This window comes from Apus apus, chromosome 21 (assembly GCF_020740795.1).
Source record: "Apus apus isolate bApuApu2 chromosome 21, bApuApu2.pri.cur, whole genome shotgun sequence".
In the NCBI taxonomy this organism is placed as follows: domain Eukaryota; kingdom Metazoa; phylum Chordata; class Aves; order Apodiformes; family Apodidae; genus Apus; species Apus apus.
This window is the reverse complement of record NC_067302.1, coordinates 5,282,855-5,303,494: the sequence shown is the minus strand read 5'-3', so window position 1 is coordinate 5,303,494 and position 20,640 is coordinate 5,282,855. Positions and strand designations below refer to the sequence as shown.

Sequence of the window (20,640 nt, the reverse complement as noted above, 5' to 3'; positions counted from 1 at the left end):
ACCTTAAAGTCTTGGCTCTAGGTAATTGACTTTGTTTAGGAGTATTTGAACACATTTTTGCACAATATTGCACTGTGTTTCCCAAAAGGAATACATTTGGAGTTTAACCTCTTGGGGCAAGACCTTGTAAATCTTCCAGATGTGGTCATTTAATTTAACTGATGTTTTGTAAGGCAGTTTCATAACTGAAGCCCTTTCGTTTAAATTACAAATTCTTATAAACTGAACCTGATTTGTAGAAGTGACTTCACTCTATTTGTGGATCTTGGAGCGTTCTGGAGCTTTTGATTGTCTAGAAAAATAAAACTCTCTGAGAGGGTTGCTTTGATTATTTTTTTTGTTACCATTCAGAAGTTGACTGAGTAAACCCAAGTGTGTCTAGATCAAGACTCCTATTTGAATTTCTGGGAATTAAAAAGGAATATATCCATATTCATATCCATACCTGCACTCGTGAGACTCCACCTGGAGCACTGTGTCCCATTCTGGAGCCCTCAACACAGAAGCTTTTCAAGCAAGTCCAGAGGAGGCCACAAAGATGATGGGAGGGCTGGAGCAGCTCTGCTCTGGAGACAGGCTGGGAGAGTTGGGGTGTTCAGCCTGGAGAAGAGAAGGCTCCAGGGAGACCTTAGAGCACCTTCCAGTGCCTGAAGGGGCTCCAGGAAAGCTGGGGAGGGGCTTGGGACAAGGGCAGGGAGGGAGAGGACAAGAGGGGATGGATTAAAAGTGGAAGAGGGGAGACTGAGGTTGGACATGAGGAGGAAATTCTTGAGTGTGAGGGTGGTGAGAGCCTGGCCCAGGTTGCCCAGGGAAGCTGTGGCTGCCCCATCCCTGGCAGTGTTGAAGGGCAGGTTGGATGGGGCTTGGAGCAACCTGGGCTGGTGGGAGGTTGGATCTAGATGATCTTGAAGGTCCCTTCCAACCCAAACTATCCCATGATTCTATGATTCCTGGGGACACACAGTTTGCACACAAGAACCAGATTCTTGGTAGGGGAGAATTTAAATGATGCTGTCAACTCAAACCCCAGCCAGCTGGGCTTTGTATCTTTTTTTTTAGAAAAGCTTTTATATCATTAACATTGATTTTGTTTCAGTACCAATATTTTTTGTAGTTGTATAATCATCTTAACTTTTTACAAATCTTTTTGAAGCTTTTCCTTTCTCATGCAGGATAAAATAAACATCCATGCAGCTGGACAGCAGGGAGGGACCCTGGCTAGAGGGAAATGCTGTCCAATGCCTGCAATAAAAAGCATGTGGGTTTGGGGAGGGGGGAGAACAGAGTCCCAAATATTCCTTCTGGATCATTTTGAATGATACAGGATATTTCACAAAAGGGCTTTTTAAAACCTGCTTTTACAGACTACTATTTAAAACCTGTATTCACCTGTTGATCTAGGATATCTTGACTCACTGAAAAATGTAATGACCCCCTGTGCCTTGTCACTGTTTTCATTCAAAGAGTGAAATCCCTTCACTTTTCTTTAATTGGGATTTTTAGGTTTATATCTTTTTCTTTCAGAAGTGCCTGGGAATTGTTCATCTTTCAAAACTTTTTTAAAAGCATTCAAACCTTTTTATCAGTGTTAAAGATTTTTTTAATCCAACTGAGGTTGACAGTTCTCTTTAACAAGCATATAAAAAAGTGCATTTCTTCTCTTAAAGGCCACTGCTGACACGTCAAGCAAATCACTGAAGGCAGCCTGGGTTTTGCCTCCGGTTGGATTGTTTGAAATTCAGATTTTCTAGGTGTCTAGAAATGTTAGTAGCATGGGTGAGAATATAGAGGGCATGAAGTTGTTGAAACCTTGCCAGCAGCTCCATTTCTACACATCCATGTGGTGTGTCTGCCCACACAGAGCTGCTCTTGGGTCTGGATTTATGGTTGAGGTGTCATCATCTCTGCCATCTGGGTCAGCCCAGCACTTTCAGTGAAACACAAGCAGTGAATATAACTACTTCTTTGGGGTTTTTTAATTAAGTATTTACAGGCAGGTGTCTGGATACTAGAAAATTATAAAGAAAAATAAAACACCCAACACAAACCAACCAAACAATAAAGGGACCAAAGATCAAAACAAACACCACCCCTAAAAACCACTCTCTCAGAACAACCTGCTGTAGGCAACTTGAAATGCACAAATATCCAAATAAACAATAGTTACTGGTAAATATTATTGGTCAATGTAGCTATTGGGAGCTACACCAGCTGCTTCTAGATCACAAAAAATGTGAATACCTTAGTCTCTGGAGACTTGGAGGATTCTTGTCTCTTGTATGGAACTGAAAACTTGAATACTCCCTACACTAAATAAGTCAACTCTCCCTGTGGCAGAAGGAAAGCAGGAGTGAGGGGCAGTCAAAGGAGATGAGAGGTCACCGTGGGGCTTGCTAATGATTCAGGGACAATTAATTGTTTGGATCAAGGTCCAAGTCATCGAGATAACTTTGGGGAAAGCTGGTGACAGTAAAGATGCTGCTGAGGGAAATGAACCCAAGCCAGAGATGAAAATTAGATTAAAATTGTAAAATCATTCTTAATTATTTTTTGGTATCTTGCTTATTCCCCTGTCTCCAGACCCTGCCTGGTGTTCTTCCAGGCATTAGGTCCTGTAGCACTGAGGAGTTTCCTGACATGGAACAATTAGCAACTCACCTACAACATACTAAAAATACATATTTTTCTGTCACACAAAACTTCTCAAAAGCTTTTCAACAAATGAAAAGTTCTCAGAAAATGACTTTACCTTTAAGAGGAACATTATTTTAAAAGCAACAATTTTTGCAAGAGCATGGATTAAAATTCCTGCTGTTCACATTTTCTCATTAAATGCATTTTTAGACCCAGTGAAAGAAAAAAAAAGGAAAAAGCCAACTAATTAATTCCCCAAGTATGGGACGTGTCTGATCCAGTGGAAAAAAATTGCAGCTATTTCTTCAGTGGTAGGAAAAGGAAAGAAATGGTGTTCCTTTGGCCCAAGGTTATATGCAATTTTACTTATATTTTCAAAATTTCAAGCAAAACCTTTGGTAAATCCATATTATTTTACTCATACATTTGGGAAAAATCCATTGCAACTCCCAACAAATTGATCTTGTGAGTCAATCCATGTCAGCCTTTGAACTATGGTACTTTGCTTGTCCTGCCAGAGGAGAAGAGGCTGAGAAAACTGGTTTTGTTCAGCCTCGAGAAAAGAAGGCTTGGGGAGACCTTATTACCATGTTCCAGTACTTCAAGGGTGGCTGCCAAGAAGGTGGAGACTCCCTATTTACAAGGAGTCACATGGAAAAGACAAGGGGTGATGGGCACAAGTTGCTCCTGGGGAGACTCCAATGGGACACAAGAGGTAAGTTTTTCACCATGAGGACAGTCAGACATTGGAACAGTCTCCCAAGGGAAGTGGTGGATTCCCCCACATTGGACAGTTTTAAGTCTCAGCTGGACAGGGTGCTGAGCCACCTCATATAAACTAGAGTAGTACCTAGAGAGGTTGGACCAGATGATCTGTGAGGTCCCTTCCAGCCTGGCATCCTGTGACTCCATGAAATCAGTCCTTGTGTAGGAGAAAAGCCAGCCTGTTCCACGGCCATTCCTGAGCACACTCCTGGGCAAGGTTTCTGAGTAAAGCACTTGCAACATCTTTAAAAATTCTAATTAAGCTTCTCTAGATACCACTGCATTTTTCCCCCTACTTTTTAAATTCTATTGCCTGTTCCTGGCAGATGGAGAACCCTTGAAGTTCTATTAATATTGATACCAAGCAGACCACTCCCTGATATACAAGCAAAAGTACCAATTCCCTGAAAAGGCAGCTAAGTCAAACAGAGCAAATACCTACAAATGGTTATTTTCAAAAGGAAGGTTTTAGCAGAGGAAATAATTTGGGCATGGATCTGAAAAGATATATAGAATGTTATACAAAAAGGTGCTGCTTAGCTGAATCGACCAGCAAAATCAAATGTTGTAGGAATTAATTCAAGAGGTATTAAAACCTGATAGTGCAAATACATTTCCTGGTTTATATTAAGCAATCTAAGTGTGTGTTTAGTTGTTTGTCTTCTTTATTTCTCAACACTGGAATCAGTAATTGGAAGTTTATGTTAGTTGGCAATAAAATAAATTCTATGAAATTCACCAACTCAAGACTTTTGAGTCATAATAACTTGTTTTATGGAAGAAAATTACAAGCAATTGTTTTACCTCTTCCAGTCTCCTGTAATTTGTGCCAGGGTGTCTTCTGGCACACAGGACATTTCTATGTGGAGCTCTCAAGTCTAGTGCAGCCCTGTAACCTTCCCAAGTGTTTGGCACCCACGGATCCAGCACCTGGCTCCTCTGTGCAGAGAACCACATCCTCCTGCCTCTCCCACTGGACTGAGCAGTGACCAGCCAGCCCCTACGGATCCTCTCATCTTTTGATGTTGTTCCATTTGTCTCATTTCCTTCATTTTTTTCCTCGTTCAGACATCTCTCACTCTACAGACACAGGTACAAAGCCGTGCCAGGCTTTTATCACTTCTCTTTTCCCTCTTTGAGCTGCTCCTTGGGTGAAACAAGTGACCCTGGGGCTGCTGACACTACCCAACACGTGTGTGTGCACTGTTAATTAACACGAGCTGTGAGAAGCTGGTCCCAGGGCTGTGTTGCCTTACCCTGAAATGGGAATGAGTAGGATAAAGATGCTTTTGGTCCTCTGGGCTGGTTTCGGGATCAGTTCTGCTAATAAACTCTTTAGAATTTGATGTAAAAGGAAGATAAATTACATGAAGTGTGCAGGTGACACTGCTCAGAAGATGATTATGGACATGGCTGGAAAAGGCTGGTACATGGGATGGAAATGTTTTCCATTTATAATTAACACCATTGTCCAGTGGACTGAAAGGATCAAAGTGAAATACTGTGTGAATTACAATCACTTTCATGTTCAGGAACTTAACATGTTCAGGAATTTAAGCTGGTCAGGTCCAGAGTGGAGTCTTACACAAGCAGAATGGGTCTCATGAAGGATTTTAAGAGTGGGGCCTGCATTTGAAAGCAGATGGAATCAACACAACTACGGAAGGTGACTAAAAAGGGGGAATTCAGCAGGTGAAAAATAGTGTTACAATATAATGGATATAAGTTGAATATGAACAAATGCATCTGATGCACTGGGAGACTGGTTCTAACTATCAGAGGGAAGAGTCTTAAGATGTCTTTCCCATTTTGCTGTAGTGGGGAAAGGAAATCGTTTCAAGATGGAATGTCTTAAGTTCAGGGAAGGGAGGGCTAAAAAGGACACAAAGGATAGGGTTAAGGCAGAATGGCTCCCAAGGGAAAACAAATATTTAAGAGAAATAACTGGGGTGTCAAGAGCACAGAAAAGACCCTGGTGGCAAGAAGAGGAAGGAGAAAGATACCAAACTTCGAGTGAGAGAAGGTGAGAGGTTCAGGTACTGGGATTTTTTTTCCAGAACCTGAGAGATAGGACAACAAAAAATTTAAAAAAACCTATGTTACATCTCCTTTCAGAGGAAGCTGCAGGCGCGTTAAAGAAGGATTTGGGTCATCAAGGTCCCTGCTACACATAAAGGTGTGAGAAGGCACCACATCCCCTCCCGGGCGGGATGTGGGTGTGGGAAGAGGCAGCGGCCGCGGCTGCGGGGCGCTCGGGCGGAGGCAGCCGCGGGGCTGCGCCTGCAATCGGTGCGTTGCCCCTTTAATTGTGTCCCCAGCCCTCGGGCGTCTCTGTCCAACGCCCACGTCAGCAAATACCTTTTGTTTCTCACACGTTCGGGCTCGCAGGGCTCGGGGCTGCGGGACCAGCGCGTCGCCTTCAGCCCCGGGGACCCCGCACCCACCGCCCGCTCCTCTCGGCTGCGCGGCAGGACCCGCAGGACCCGCCCGGTAAGCGGCGGCTCTGGCACGCCAGCAGGCCAGACCGGGCGTCGGGATTTGAGGGCGGAAACGGCTCCGGAGCGAGCCTTGCTGCGAGGGGCTGCTGCAAGGCACGGCCCCGGGCGCCGCAGCCTCCGGGGGCGCCGGGGTCCGTGTGGCACGGCCCGCTGGCAGCCGCCCCCCGGAGCCGCCGGCCCCCCGGGCTGCAGAGCGGCGGGCAGGGAGCTCCGCGGGCGCCATTTGCAGCCCCGGGCGCGGCAACAAAGGGGCTGCGCGGGGGCAGGAGCGGGCGGCGGGAGGGGCCGCGCAGGGGGCGGCCGGGGCGCGGGCAGCGCGGGGAGGCTGCGGGCGGCCGGGGCGGGGGCGGCTCGGGACACGCCGGGCGGCGGCAGCGAGCGGCGGGGAGCTCGGCGGAGCGGCAGCCGGGGCTCCGCTGCGAGGCGGGCGGCTGCGGGCTGCACGCCCGGCCCGGCCCGGCCCGGCCGGCGGAGGGGAGCGGAGCGCCGGGCGGGCGGAGCGGAGGGCTGGGGCGGGCGCCGGTTGCCGCGGGCCCCGCGGCGGGAGCGGGGTCTGCGGCGGTACCGGGCAGCTCGTCGGCGCTTTGCCGGGCGGGTCCGGCCGCCGTCGGGCGTCCCGGGCTGCCCGTGGCCGAGCGGCCAATTCGGGCGGGCGAGCGGGTGAGTGACGGCGGCCTCCGCCAATGCCGGGGGAGCCCGGGCCGGGCGGGCTGCGGGGCCGTTTCTGGTCCCTTCGGCGGGGAGGGCGGGAGCCCGATGCGGTAGCGGCGGCTGAAGGCGCGGGCACGCTCCGCAGCTGCTGGAGGGCTCCTCGCCTCGGCCGAGGGTGCGTGAGCGCTGCGGGCAGCCTGTCCTGCGCCTCGGGAGGGGGATGCTCCCGCCGGTAGCTGCACATCCCTGCCAAGTAACGTGCTCTGGTTTATCTGGCGTTTCATCAGCCTTTTCTTCTTGGAAAAACGAATGTTGTGCGCATTGTAATTTAAATATATTTATAGATTTGAATAAATGAGGTTATTTGTAAAGATGTCAGACGCTGAAGTGCACCGAAGTCCAGAGTCTCCTTATTTTCTTTCTGTTTTAGAGCGACTCTTCATTCCATCCTTTCTGGAATGGAGATTTCTTCCCACCAGTTTCACCTCCTGGAGCAACTGAATGAGCAGCGCAGGCAGGACTTGTTCTGTGACTGCAATATCCTGGTGGAGGGCAAGGTCTTCAAGGCCCATCGCAATGTGCTGTTTGCCAGCAGCGGGTACTTCAAAATGCTCCTCTCACAGAGCTCGAAGGAGACCACTCAGCCAACAACAGCTACTTTCCAGGCATTTTCTCCTGACACCTTTACAGTTATTCTAGATTTTGTGTATTCAGGCAAACTGTGCCTCACTGGCCAGAACGTCATCGAGGTGATGTCAGCTGCCAGCTACCTGCAGATGACCGATGTGATCAGCGTGTGTAAAACCTTCATCAAGTCATCTCTGGACATTAGTGAGAAGGAGAAGGATCGGTACTTCAGCCTGTCAGACAAGGATGTGAATTCCAACGGCGTGGAGCGATCCTGCCTGTACGGAGCTGGCTGGAGGGCAGAGAGCAGCCCCCCCCATTCACACCTAAGTCCAGACCAAGGGACATGTATGATGGGTGGAAATGCTTGGAGCAATTTCAGCTACTATCCGAGCTCTCAAAGAAATGCCCAGCAGCAGCTGCCCAAACACGAGCAACGGCAGGATTCCATGAAGAAATCCAGGCACCTAGGACTGCAGCAGCCTTCTGACATTCCTCACTATAAATCAAGCAAACTGGAGGAGAGGGCTGCCGAGCCCGCTGGCCACATCGCTCCGGCTGAGGAGCAGGTTCAGATTGACACAGAGGTGGGATCTCCTCACGTGGGATACCAGTACGGCCAAGGGGCTGAGGTGATCCCGAGGAGCTTGGCTGTGTCACAGCAGGAGCATGAATCGCCCCGATCTTCTAGTAAATCCAAGTCTTCAAAAGCAGAGGAGCAGTACGCCAGCATGCCCTCCATCCTGGGTGTCATGGGAAACTGGGCTGAAGGTAAGAGGTGCAGTCATTTGTGAATCATCTGTCCAGGAGAAAATGTCCTTTACTGAAGGGTGTACAATTGCCCAAAACACTTCTGTATTGTCAAAAAATATGAGTTTGGAAAGTTTTAGCTGTTATTTTTTTAATAATTGTGAATGATTGAAGTACCTGTTTTATTAAAACTAGCCTGTCAAGATACATAACCTTTAGTGTCTCTCCAGCTTCATCTTGCAAATTTGAGGTGTGATCTTTTGGGATATTCTTAAGCTCATTTTCATACAGCTAACAGTCAACTCCTTCTCCTTTGCTGCACTCCTGTGTAGTTTGCAGGAAAACACAGACCTTTGTGCATGAAAAGACCCATGATCATTTATTTATTTATTTATTTATTAGATAAAAGTGATTTGCTGTTCTGCTCTTATAGTGCCTTTTCCTAGAGCATTACGTGACCAGCCGTGTTACAACTTCAGTGTTTTCAATCACACTGTTTTCTAACAGATGATCTGCCCAGGATGAGGTTCAAGTGCCCGTTCTGCACACACGTGGTGAAAAGAAAAGCAGACCTGAAGCGACACCTTCGCTGTCACACAGGAGAGCGCCCTTACCCTTGTGAGGCTTGTGGGAAAAGATTCAGCAGGCTAGATCACCTCAGTAGCCATTTTCGAACAGTAGGTATTTTTAGTAACTGCATTATATTATTTTTTTAATGTGTCAATCTGTCTCAGCCAGAATGAAACACAGCACAAGCGAATCTGGTTGATAATCTTGAGTCCGGTAAAGAAAAAGAGGTCATGGAAAATGAATCTGGTTTTTGTTTAAGTTAATTTGAAGTGTAATTTGTATGAAAGGGGATGAATTTCTGTGTTAATTGGTGGCTTGCAAAGGTGCTGCTCCATGCAAGGCCTGTGGCAGAGCTGAAGTGGCAGTGCCTGTGCCTGTTTCATTTGTAACACTTGATGACTGCCCCTTGGAATGAGTTAACGCTGCCGTTTGACCCTACTCCAGCCCTGCTTTTGTCATCTTAAAACCCCCTTCTTTCTGCATACATTATCAAAGGTATTCCTTCTGATTTTCCCAGATTCACCAAGCTTGCAAGCCTATCTGCAGGAAGTGTAAACGCCACGTGACGGAGCTGACGGGACAAGTGGTCCAGGAGGGGACAAGGCGTTACAGACTCTGTAACGAGTGCTTGGCTGAGGCTGGCATAGACAGTATTCGCATTGACTTGGAGGCTGAAGCACCCCTCGAGTTCCCACAGGATGGGGATAAGGATTCCAGGTGGCACTATGGGGAGGACAACAGATCGGATGTGGAGATTGTGGAGGATGGGTCAACCGACTTGGTCATCCAGCAAGTGGATGACAGTGAGGATGAAGCAGATGAAAAGGAAGTAAAACCAAATATTAGGTAGTTGCAAGACAGGGATTAGGAATTCTGTTTAAGAGGAGAAGGTACTGTCTGACCATGAGCCCTCCACCAGCCTGCTGCCAGCCTACAGGGACAACTTGGTTTCTCTTGAACAGGTCCAGACTTGCACGTGGTGATGGACATGCCATGGAGTCCTTTCTGAGTTCTGTTCCCAGAATACCCATATTTGCTTCACTGGAAATAATCCATCCTTGAAGAAAATAATGGATGAAGAAGGAAACTCCAATGCTACATGGAATCCCTTTTTATAGTAGACAATGGGTCACTTCTCAAAACCCCTTTCAAGGGAGCAAGGCCTAAATACTTTTTTTTTTTTTAAGCCACATAAATTGCCCACTTTTTAAACTTGTAGAGATGTGGGGATTATATGTAATAGTGTCTGATGATAAAGTATAAACACCCCAACACACCAGAATATAAAGGAAACCTCTCTTCAGTGTTCAGAAATGAAGGAAATCTTCCATGAAATGTCATGAAGCCTTCATATTATATGGAAAAAAGGCAGCTAATTAAGAAAAAAGCATATGAAAATGTTTGGCTGGAAAAGCACTTTCTTGTAGAATTTATTAGAATAAGGAGAATCTTTAGCAGCTCATTCATTCAAGACCTATTTCTTTACAAGAAAATAAACATGGGTGGTAGTCCTAGTCAACACATCTGAGGTGAAATGGTCACAGAATTAATTGATGCCAGTAGATGTTGTATTCATTCTGAAAACTGGGAACTCAGACTGGGCTGTGTTTTAATAAGCTCTGGTAAAATACTATATTTTTTTTATAAAAAAACCTCTCAAAAGTGCCAGACTGAGGTGCCTGGGAGCCCTTCATCCACAGCATTGCCAGTGGCAGCTTCTCCAGGCCAGGGTGAAGCAACCAGTCCTTCCAAGGTTGCTGTAGCTGTTGTTTTCTCTCTTTGTCCCCTGTTTGATTTGCCAGTAGCAGAACAATTTGTACAGTATATATATTGTATCATTAGAAATGGAACTGATGAGATTTTTCCATCTGGAACTATTGACTAGTCTTGTTTGTATTGACCTGTACTGAGTGGAAACTGGTGAGTTTTAAGATGGAATCATTCTCAATTTAGATATTCCCCAATTTATTTGGTCACCAAGAGAACATACTTGCACCTATTTCAGTCTGTACTATATGCCAGAGAGAACAAGATGTACTGGAAGTTCTAGACATCATCTTTGTGTGATTTTACCAACAATTAGACTACAAGAGATGAGCTGACTAAGGGTAAAGAAACTTTACTTCCATAACAAAATAAGCCACTTGGTTTTGTTACTGAATAAGTTTATCTTAACCAGCTCAGCAAAGAGGAGAGGAGCAGAGGGATGCTTTTACTCTGCATCTTTTGGACAGACCTGAGTATTAATACAGCCTTCATTCTGTGATCACTGAGCTCCATGGGTACAGGCTTTAGAAAACCTTGTGTTGTTTTTTTTTTTCTTTTTTACAACTTTGTAGCATGTTTGGCTGAAACCTGGGCTTAATTACAGAGCAATCCCATATATCTATAGAATATATAATCTCTTTCCCAGGGATAGCTAAGAAGTCACTATTTTTATTTGTGTAAAAACTGTATAGCCTTATTAGTGTCATTACCAGAGGGTGCAGCATTTTCCCTCCAGATGACCAGCCTGCAGGTCTCTCCAGTGACAGCTCCAGTTCTTCCTAAGTTCACAGTGTAGGTATCAAACATCCTTCCCCTCAAACCTGCTGGGCTGTCAAGAAGCAGTTTGTAACTTCTCAGGAGATGAGAAGTGGTACCTTACCAAAATTATTGTCCATTGGCTTAGATTCGGGGGGGGGGGTGTAGGGTTGGAAAGGGAGGAACTTAGAAAACTCCCTGATGACCCATATGAAAACATCTTTTTCCAAGAAAGACTTGCCTCAATTTCATGTTACACTTTGGTCAGCAGTTCACAAAATGGACTCGAGGTGCCAACAGCTGGTTAATTTCTTGGAGCTTATTACTTCTAGAATGCATATTATTAAATGGCTAAGAAATATTTCTGAGCAACCTTAACTAAATCAAATATAGAACAAAGAAATACATGAAAGAAAATGGAATGACTGTGATCAAATTTCAAGGGAAAATGCTTGCTGAAATAAAATTTAAGAGATTTTTCCATTTCCCTTTACATTAAACAGAATGCACAATAAATTCTAGGTCTTGGTGCCTGCTGTCCTGGAATACAGAGGCTGGCATTAGTCTGTGTGTGTGTTTTGGGGTGGATTGAGGGGAAGGGAAAATAAGTGTTACTCCAGGCCTGAAATCTTAAAGGTGAGACTATTAAGTGTGTCTGTATCCCTGGGGGTGTTTAGAGGAGCAAAGGGATTGTTGGATCAATGCTCTAATTAGGTACTGTAAATCTAGGCATACTGATGACCAGATGCTTCAGAAAAATATGTGACTATAATGGACAAATGGAACAATCTGTCCCTTTAGACATATATTTTAAAATGTAGGCAGGTGAACTGTTGATTTGCCTGGTGAACAAGGGGTTTTACTCTTTTTATACGTTATTGTTATTCTCAGTAGCATAACTAGGTATCTAGCCATTTTTAAAGTATCTAAGCTTGGAGTTGTAGCTCAAGGCTGCAATTCCCACAGGTCAGTTATGTTTTGTATTTTTTAAATCTTATCATTTTTACATTTGTTGCCTTAATTTCAGTTGTTGTTTCCTTATTTTTGTATTGCAAGACAAGATAAATGTTAAGTGCCTTATATTTTCTAAGTCCTTCATTTCACATAGCCAGTCATCTATATCTTGCTTGGTTTTCTCTAAATGCAAGCAATCCTGTTTGTTTTCTTTCCACCCCCTTGCATTACATCTGACTACTGTCTTCTTCCATCTCCTGTTTGGATCACATCCCACTCATTAGCAGGACATTTTGATTCTTTTCACAGGGAGGAAAGCAAAAGCTTGGCTAGACAAAGCCATGGCTCATCTGGTCTTGGTGCTGGCCTTTTTCCTGTGGGAGGTGGGACTAGAGACATTCACAGCTCCCCTGTGACCAACAGTTCTGTGATTCCCCTCAAACAGTTTGTTGTTTTATAAAAAAATTACGTTGTCCTTGCACTTCTTTCATCATCTCCATGTTGCTTTGAATGCTCCTTAGTGCTACTTTTTAATGTATCTTCTGATCGTTCATTGGTTTTCAATGTGTCATTGTCTTGTAATTTGCTTTTCCACTCCCCTTTTCATCTGACTCCCCCGGAGGGATGTGCAGCTAAGAGACATTCCCCCTTTGCACCTCTACTTTCTGTGCAATCCCAGTGTCTGTCTTTTTTTCCTTGTCTGTCCTTAGTCCTCTTTTTGCCGGGCTTGTGTCCATGATTGTAGCACAGTCAAGAGTGAAGACCAAGGTTCCTCATCCTCTGTTTCATGTCTCACCTTTAATCAGTCTTATTTTCTGGCAACTATCTTGCCAATCCTTTCAAAGGCTGAAACACTGAGTTAAAAAAACATTTCTCTTATCCCCTTTTCAGCTATTTCTTAACTAGAATTCCACCTGCCACATAAACCAATGGCTTGTGTGATAATTGATTAAGTTTTTATCCTTCATATCATATCCCTTTTGTTGTTGTTGTTGTTTGCCATTAAATGATGTAAACTTCTGTACTTAAAATCCCCTCAAAAATGATATTTGTCCTTTATCTTAAAGGTTCAGCTGTGGGTTTTTTTGTTTTGCTTTGTTTTCCAAATTTAATACAAAAGGAACCCTAGACTCCAAAACACAACTTCTGAATGAATCTCCCTTTCCAACCTTTTAGTATATTTTGGTTCTAAAGAACTGAGATGGGGGGGGGGAAAGGCAAAAACACATAATGTGAGCTTTGAAAATGTCTGCAAAATACCTGGTGGAAGACTGGCTACATGTATCATCCTTCCCTCACTCCTGGCTCTTCAGAAGGAATACTCCATCCTCCAGGATTTTGGGACCTCTCTCCATTTTTCAATAACATAGGAAAAAAAAAATAAATTATAATCTCTGTTGGATATGAAATTGTGATGGAATATGCTACATTTCTTCCCTGAAGCATCTGGTCACTGTGGGAGGTTATCCCATTCCCAAGCCATGTCTACCTTTCTTGTATTTTGGTCTCTTAGTTTCAAGAGTTTGAAGTTGAAGTTCAGATAGCCCACCAATAGCTCTGTATCTTCAGCCCCATTTATTACTGAAAAGAAACTTGATTCAGCTGAAAAAAACCCACCAAACAAACACTTGAAGGAGCGGCAGGAAAAAGATTTCAGTATCTTGGCTGAGCTGTTGCTCTTTCACTCCAACCTGACACTTGTTAATGTGCACATGAGAACTGCTCTTTTACCGCGGGGAGGAGACAAGGTGACCCGCACAGGTTCCTTCTCCGAATTAGTCAAATGATCTCGAGAAAGAAGATGGAAAGTGTCTGGTCTTCTATCGGGCATCCTGATATGATTTTCTTTTTCCACACAGAAGAGGGGAAAAAAGGACAATCCATCTTGCTGCACTTGAAGTACTTCGGGTTTGGATTATCCCCATTGTCTTGACTACAAAACTTCCCTGTTACAAAATTGCTGCTGAGTGATACAATATATCCTGCGCTGCAGAACGAGAGGTATTTTTCATTCAGGTAGTGCCTTCCGGATATCCAGAGTGGCCTTGCACGATAGCGATGCATTGTCTGCGGAAGGCAGCGGGGCCTCCCGGGCGGGATGTGGGTGTGGGAAGAGGCAGCGGCCGCGGCTGCGGGGCGCTCGGGCGGAGGCAGCCGCGGGGCTGCGCCTGCAATCGGTGCGTTGCCCCTTTAATTGTGTCCCCAGCCCTCGGGCGTCTCTGTCCAACGCCCACGTCAGCAAATACCTTTTGTTTCTCACACGTTCGGGCTCGCAGGGCTCGGGGCTGCGGGACCAGCGCGTCGCCTTCAGCCCCGGGGACCCCGCACCCACCGCCCGCTCCTCTCGGCTGCGCGGCAGGACCCGCAGGACCCGCCCGGTAAGTGCCGGTTGTTCTGTGCACCGATAGGTCGCACCGGGCGGCTGAGATGGGGCTGCTGCAAGGGACGGCCCCGGGCGCCGCAGCCTCCGGGGGCGCCGGGGTCCGTGTGGCACGGCCCGCTGGCAGCCGCCCCCCGGAGCCGCCGGCCCCCCGGGCTGCAGAGCGGCGGGCAGGGAGCTCCGCGGGCGCCATTTGCAGCCCCGGGCGCGGCAACAAAGGGGCTGCGCGGGGGCAGGAGCGGGCGGCGGGAGGGGCCGCGCAGGGGGCGGCCGGGGCGCGGGCAGCGCGGGGAGGCTGCGGGCGGCCGGGGCGGGGGCGGCTCGGGACACGCCGGGCGGCGGCAGCGGGCGGCGGGGAGCTCGGCGGAGCGGCAGCCGGGGCTCCGCTGCGAGGCGGGCGGCTGCGGGCTGCACGCCCGGCCCGGCCCGGCCCGGCCGGCGGAGGGGAGCGGAGCGCCGGGCGGGCGGAGCGGAGGGCTCGGGCGGGCGCCGGTTGCCGCGGGCCCCGCGGCGGGAGCGGGGGCGGCGGCGGCGGCGGTACCGGGCAGCTCGTCGGCGCTTTGCCGGGCGGGTCCGGCCGCCGTCGGGCGTCCCGGGCTGCCCGTGGCCGAGCGGCCAATTCGGGCGGGCGAGCGGGTGAGTGACGGCGGCCTCCGCCAATGCCGGGGGAGCCCGGGCCGGGCGGGCTGCGGGACCGGGGCTCCGCTGCCGCCTTGTGCAGTCCCGTGCGCTCCGGGAGGGCCGTGCCCACCGGTAACGAGCTCCTTGCACAGCCTCCCGTTAGCCTTGGCACTCCCCACGGCGGAAGGGCCGGTCCTTTTTGTCGGTCTGTGAACCGTTAACAACTTCATCAGTGTAATCTTAGCTCGCTGAGGACGTGCAGGGGTCCTGCTGAGGCATCTTTTCACCTTTGTAGAGTTGTTCAGTTTCCTCTCATGTTATTATGCGGGATAGGGGCTGCGGGGAGGCTGGAGAGAGGCTGGGAATGTGACAACATGCACGGTGTTCGTGTTTAATAAAACAGAGCTCATCTCTTTAGAATTCAGCAACATTGGTTTCAATTGTCGTGGTTATTCTTGGTTTTCACTTCACAGTGAACTTTCCTGTTCCTCCCTGGAATGGAGATTTCTTCCCACCAGTTTCACCTCCTGGAGCAGCTCAACGAGCAACGGAAGCAGGACTTGTTCTGTGACTGCAATATCCTGGTGGAGGGCAAGGTCTTCAAGGCCCATCGCAATGTGCTGTTTGCCAGCAGCGGGTACTTCAAAATGCTCCTCTCACAGAGCTCGAAGGAGACCACTCAGCCAACAACAGCTACTTTTGAGGTCTTCTCTCCAGAGACATTTATGGTTATCCTGGACTTTGTGTATTCAGGCATATTGTCCTTAACCGGTCAAAACGTGATCGAGGTGATGTCAGCTGCCAGCTACCTGCAGATGACAGAGATCCTGAATGTCTGTAAGACATTCATTAAGTCCTCACTGGATATCAATGAGAAGGAAAAGGATCATTACCTCAGCCTTTCGGCCAAAAGTACAAGCAGTGAACCAGCTCATCCGCCCCTTTACCGCTCAAGAAGGAAAGCCAAGAGCAACCCAAGGCGCTCCTGTTCCATCCCGGATGAAAAGACTAGCGTGGCGAACGAAAACTCCTGGAGCAGCTACGGCAGCTGCCTGTCCTCGCAGGTGGTTCTGCAGCTGCCAGAGACGCAGCTCTCCAGAAGAGGCAGGAAACAGAGCGTGGCGAGGAAGCGCCGGAAGCACCTGGGGCTGTCCCAGAGCCGGGACAGCGCGCAGCACAAGGCGCAGCGGGGCGGCGGCGGCTCCTCTTCCAGCCACATCGCCCGGGAAGAGGCGGAACTGGATGCTGAGAATGACACTGATCGCGGGTACAATCACACCTCGGAGGTGATACCCAAGAGGTGGTCTGTTGACCAGCTGGAGCAAGAGCTTTCAAGAACTCCCGAGTTCATGGAGCTCAAGGCAGAGGAGCTGTACACCTCAATGCCCACCATTTTAGGTGTCATGAGTAGTTGGAACGAAGGTAAAAAAATCCGTGTGGTTTTGCAAAGTTTGCCTTTATTTGGATGAGAACCAAAATGCTGCCTAGAGTTGCAGATTGTTTTATCTCCTCTATGATAATACCTAACAGAATGAGAGACTTTGAAGCCAGGACAGGGCATAAGTATTAGAATCAGAGAGCTTGACTTAGGTATTCTGTAAAGTTAAAACATGCCAGATTACTTGGACCCAAGTGGAGTTTAGTGAAGCCTCAAGAGCTGTAATTGGCTTGGGGACCCAAAGGACTGAATTTCTCCTGTAATGTCTCCAATACCTGGAAGTGATAAAGGAATTCAACCTAAGTCCAGTCTAAGTCCTTCACAAGGGAAGGTCACATCACTGGCAGATGCTGAATTTCTCTTGAGGTCCAAACCAGCCCAAATTTTATGAGTTTTTGGCCATACTCCATGAAGCATCTAAGCTCTTGATGGACTGACAGTGTGTGTCTGAGAGGGTGAAATAAAGTTGACAGGTATATCCTTGTGTGTATTCCTTTGGAAACTAATCTACCTATATTTTATTATTGCATATTTTTAGAACTTTATATCCTAGAATATTATTTAAGCTGAAAAATAATCAAACTACTACATAAATAAAGGCTTCTCTTCCTCCTCTACTCTGCCCTGGTGAGACCACACCTGGAATACCTGGGCTCCCCAGTTCAAGATACACAGGGATCTACTGGAAAGAGTCCAGTAGAGGGCTATGAGGACGATGAAGGGACTTGAACATCTCTCCTAAGAACAACAGAAATCAGATGAAGAGACAATGGAGGAGGAATCATATAACTTGGTTGTCCAACATGTTAATAGTGATATTCCAGATGAGGTAGATGAAAAGGTGAAAACAAATCTTAGGTAGATCTATTTGTGTATTTGTTTCTGTTGTATTCAAGATTAAATTGTCCTACCAACTAATGCTGGTTTATTACTTTCATTAAAATTAAATACTGCTAAAATTCTGTTACGAGAAGCAAACTAAACTGGAGTGTTTAGTCTTGAGAAGACTGAGAGGGGATCTTATTGGTGTCTACAGATATCTGAGGGGTGGGTGTCAAGAGGAAGGGGCCAGTCTCTTTTTGGTGGTGCTCAGTAATAGGACAAGGAGCAATGGGTATAAGCTAGAACATAGAATTTCCATCTCAGCATGAGGAGAAACTTTGTTACTGTGAGTGTGATGGAGCCCTAGGACAGGCTGTCCAGAGAGGCTGTGGAGTCTCCTTCTCTAGAGACTTTCAAAACCCACCTGGACGGGTTCCTGTGTGACCTGCCTAAGGTGGTCCTGCTCTGGCAGGGGGATCGGACTCAATGATCTCCAGAGGTCCCTTCCAACCCCGGCCATTCTGTGATTCTAGGATTCAGTGACGTTTTTCCCTGTGTTTCCCTGTCCCAGATGACCTACCTCGGATGCGATTCAAGTGCCCCTTCTGCACGCACACGGTGAAGCGACGGGCAGACCTGAAGAGACACCTTCGCTGCCACACAGGGGAGAGGCCCTACCCCTGTGAAGCCTGTGGGAAAAGGTTCACCCGCCTGGAGCATTTACGGAACCACTTCCAAACGGTAGGCTGCTTCCAATGCTTCTGGGAATCTTCTTTTTCTAAAAAAAAATAAAATAAAATAAGAAAAATAAATAATAAAAAACCCCACCCAAATAAATCTGCTTTTTGGTGAGTGCTGACAACAACCCCCAGCAGTGCTACAGGCTTGGGGAGGAGTAGCTGGAGAGCTGCCCAGCAGAGAGGGACCTGGGGGTGCTGGTTGACAGCAGGTGAAGGTGAGCCAGTAGTGTGCCCAGGTGGCAAAGGAGGCCAACCCCATCCTGGCCTGCACCAGGAATAGTGGGACCAGCGGGACCAGGGAGGGGATCCTGCCCCTCTAACTCAGCCTTGGTCAGGCTGCACCTTGAGCCCTGAATGCAGTTTTGGGCACTGCAGTATAGGATGGACATTGAGGTGCTGGAGAGGGTGCAGAGAATGGTAACTAGGCTGATTAGGGGTCTGGAGAGCCAGCCTTATGAGGAGAGGCTGAGGGAGCTGGGGCTGTTCAGCCTGGAGGAGACTGAGGGGAGAGACCTCATTGCTCTCTACAGCTCTCTGAAAGGAAGTTGTAGTGAGGTGGGTGTTGGGCTCTTCTCCCTAGTGACCAGATATAGGGCAAGAGGAAATGGGGTCAGTTTGCACCAGGGGAGGTTCAGATTGGATATTAGTAAAAAATTCTTCACTGAAAGAGTGGTCAGGCCTTGGAACAGGCTGCCCAGGGAGGCGGTGGAGGCACCGTCCCTGGAGGTGTTAAAAAAATTGGTAGACGTGGTGCTGAGGGAGATGGTTTAGTGGTCATGGGGATGTAGGGCTGAAGGTTGGACTTGATGATCTAGGCGGCCTTTTCCAACCTTAATGATTCTATGATTGATTTGCAAATTTTAAATCTCTTTAGATACACCAGGCTGGCAAACTGATCTGCAGGAAATGCAAGCGCCACGTAACTGACCTAACGGGGTGTGTTGTTCAGCAAGGAACAAGACGCTACAGACTGTGCCATAAGTGTCTGGCAGAAGCTAATTTTGACAGCATCCCCGATGATTTAGATGCAGAACATTCCCCTGACTCCTCCAAGGGAAACAAACATTCCAAATGGGCTTTGGAGGAGGAACAGAAATCAGATGAAGAGACAATGGAGGAGGAACCATATAACTTGGTTGTCCGACATGTTAATAGTGATGTTCCAGATGAGGTAGATGAAAAGGTGAAACCAAATCTTAGGTAGATATATTTGTGTATTTGTTTCTGTTGTATTCAAGATTAAATTGTCCTACCAACTAATGCTGGTTTATTACTTTCATTAAAATTAAATACTGCTAAAATTCTGTTATGAGAAGCAAAACATGGGCTACAAAAGAGGGTTTTTTTTGTCCTTACAGACATGCAGCAGAGTAACTACTTCTAAATATAATCCAGAAGGTTCTTATTATCTGGAAACTAATTAGAAGAATTGGTTTACATTTCATCAAAGACTTGCTAGAGCTCCTGTTCATAATAAAGATGTGATTTTTTAAAAAAACAAATATTGATAATTTGCTTTGAAAATGTCTTAATAAAGTAAGCAGCCAAGAAATATAAGCCACATTTTTGTTGATGCTGCAATTAACATATATAAACACTTCAGAAACTTCCTAAGAGGAAAGAAAACAAGTGGAGGTCTTCCTGCTGAAGAACAGGATTATGAGAGCTTTGTCTTCTGAGTGAGGTTACTGCTTCTTATGGTTCAGAAAAGCATGAGTAGTTTTAAAGAACACAGAGCCATGGGTGGCAATGAACAGAGCACCTGTAGTGCACTGGGGTAGTATGAGTTTGCCTTTTCATATATGCCACTTTTTTGTACTGTGAATTTTTAACAAAGATACACTAACATGGTGCCAACCAAATAAAAGTCACTGGAAGTACAGGTGTAAGGATTTTTTATTTTTTTTCCCCAGGGTTGGTGCAAGATTTGCTTAAACTCCTGTTTTTATACCAAGATAACAAAGAGGACAAGTCCCTTTAATTTCAGGGGGGCACTTATGGCTTTAGAAAGCCTCTCCTACTCATAAATTTAGAATGCTTAATGGGCTGCTCAACAGCATAAAAACATTTGTCTACGAGGACAATTTCCCTTTTAGAGTTTAAGCAACCCTTGTAATTCTGGAGTCTCTTCAGCTTTTTAAATAATTTTACCTCCAGTCGTTTGGGTCAGAGAACTTTCACTTGCTCGAGAAACTGAAAATGCTTAGTACTAAAATTATTTAAAAAAAAACACCTCAGAGAGAATGCATAGAAGAAACATTCTGCCTGACAGCAGAGCCTGGTATGCACAGTTGGTGTGCTTGATGAAGAGCCACTGCTTGTCCTCATGTCTCATTTTGAGCTACATTTCCTTTCCTGTTAGCAGAATCTGTAGCCTGAGGTTACTGCCAAGCAAGCAAAAATTCCCAGTAGAGAAATTGAGAACAGTGATACTGGTTCACATCAAGGTCCTCCCTGTCTCCAACAGTTGCCGTTTACAGACACTTAGGGAAAAGTGAGAACAGGACACGCCTGTGTAATAATTCCCTGAGGCTCTCCCAAACTCCAGGCATTTTCAGTTTAGCGGATTGTATTAACTTGGGATTTATATACTTAATAACCACCAGTGCACATCTTTCCCAAGCACTTCTCCACTCTATCCTCACCCCAGTATCTCGCACAAATACC

The 20,640-nt window shown here is 46.9% G+C and overlaps 2 protein-coding genes across 3 annotated transcripts; both read left to right on the top strand.

The window, feature by feature from the left end:
* Positions 1–5,805: 5,805 nt before the first annotated feature.
* LOC127393196 (zinc finger and BTB domain-containing protein 8A-like) lies at positions 5,806–19,702 on the top strand. 2 transcript variants are annotated; one of them, XM_051638073.1, is made up of 4 exons: positions 5,806–5,889; positions 15,447–16,395; positions 17,805–17,974; positions 18,848–19,702. In XM_051638073.1, exons 2-4 carry the CDS (start codon positions 15,471–15,473, stop codon positions 19,175–19,177), a joined length of 1,425 nt encoding a protein of 474 aa, XP_051494033.1. In that variant the 5' UTR covers positions 5,806–5,889; positions 15,447–15,470; the 3' UTR covers positions 19,178–19,702. The 2 variants fall into 2 exon arrangements, with proteins under 2 accessions (XP_051494033.1, XP_051494032.1); XM_051638072.1 differs by lacking the exon at positions 5,806–5,889 and adding an exon at positions 14,238–14,350.
* Positions 5,848–13,190, top strand: ZBTB8A (zinc finger and BTB domain containing 8A). Its single transcript, XM_051638070.1, has 4 exons — positions 5,848–5,889; positions 6,979–7,946; positions 8,433–8,602; positions 9,013–13,190. Exons 2-4 carry the CDS (start codon positions 7,007–7,009, stop codon positions 9,343–9,345), a joined length of 1,443 nt encoding a protein of 480 aa, XP_051494030.1. The 5' UTR covers positions 5,848–5,889; positions 6,979–7,006; the 3' UTR covers positions 9,346–13,190.
* Positions 19,703–20,640: the final 938 nt, after the last annotated feature.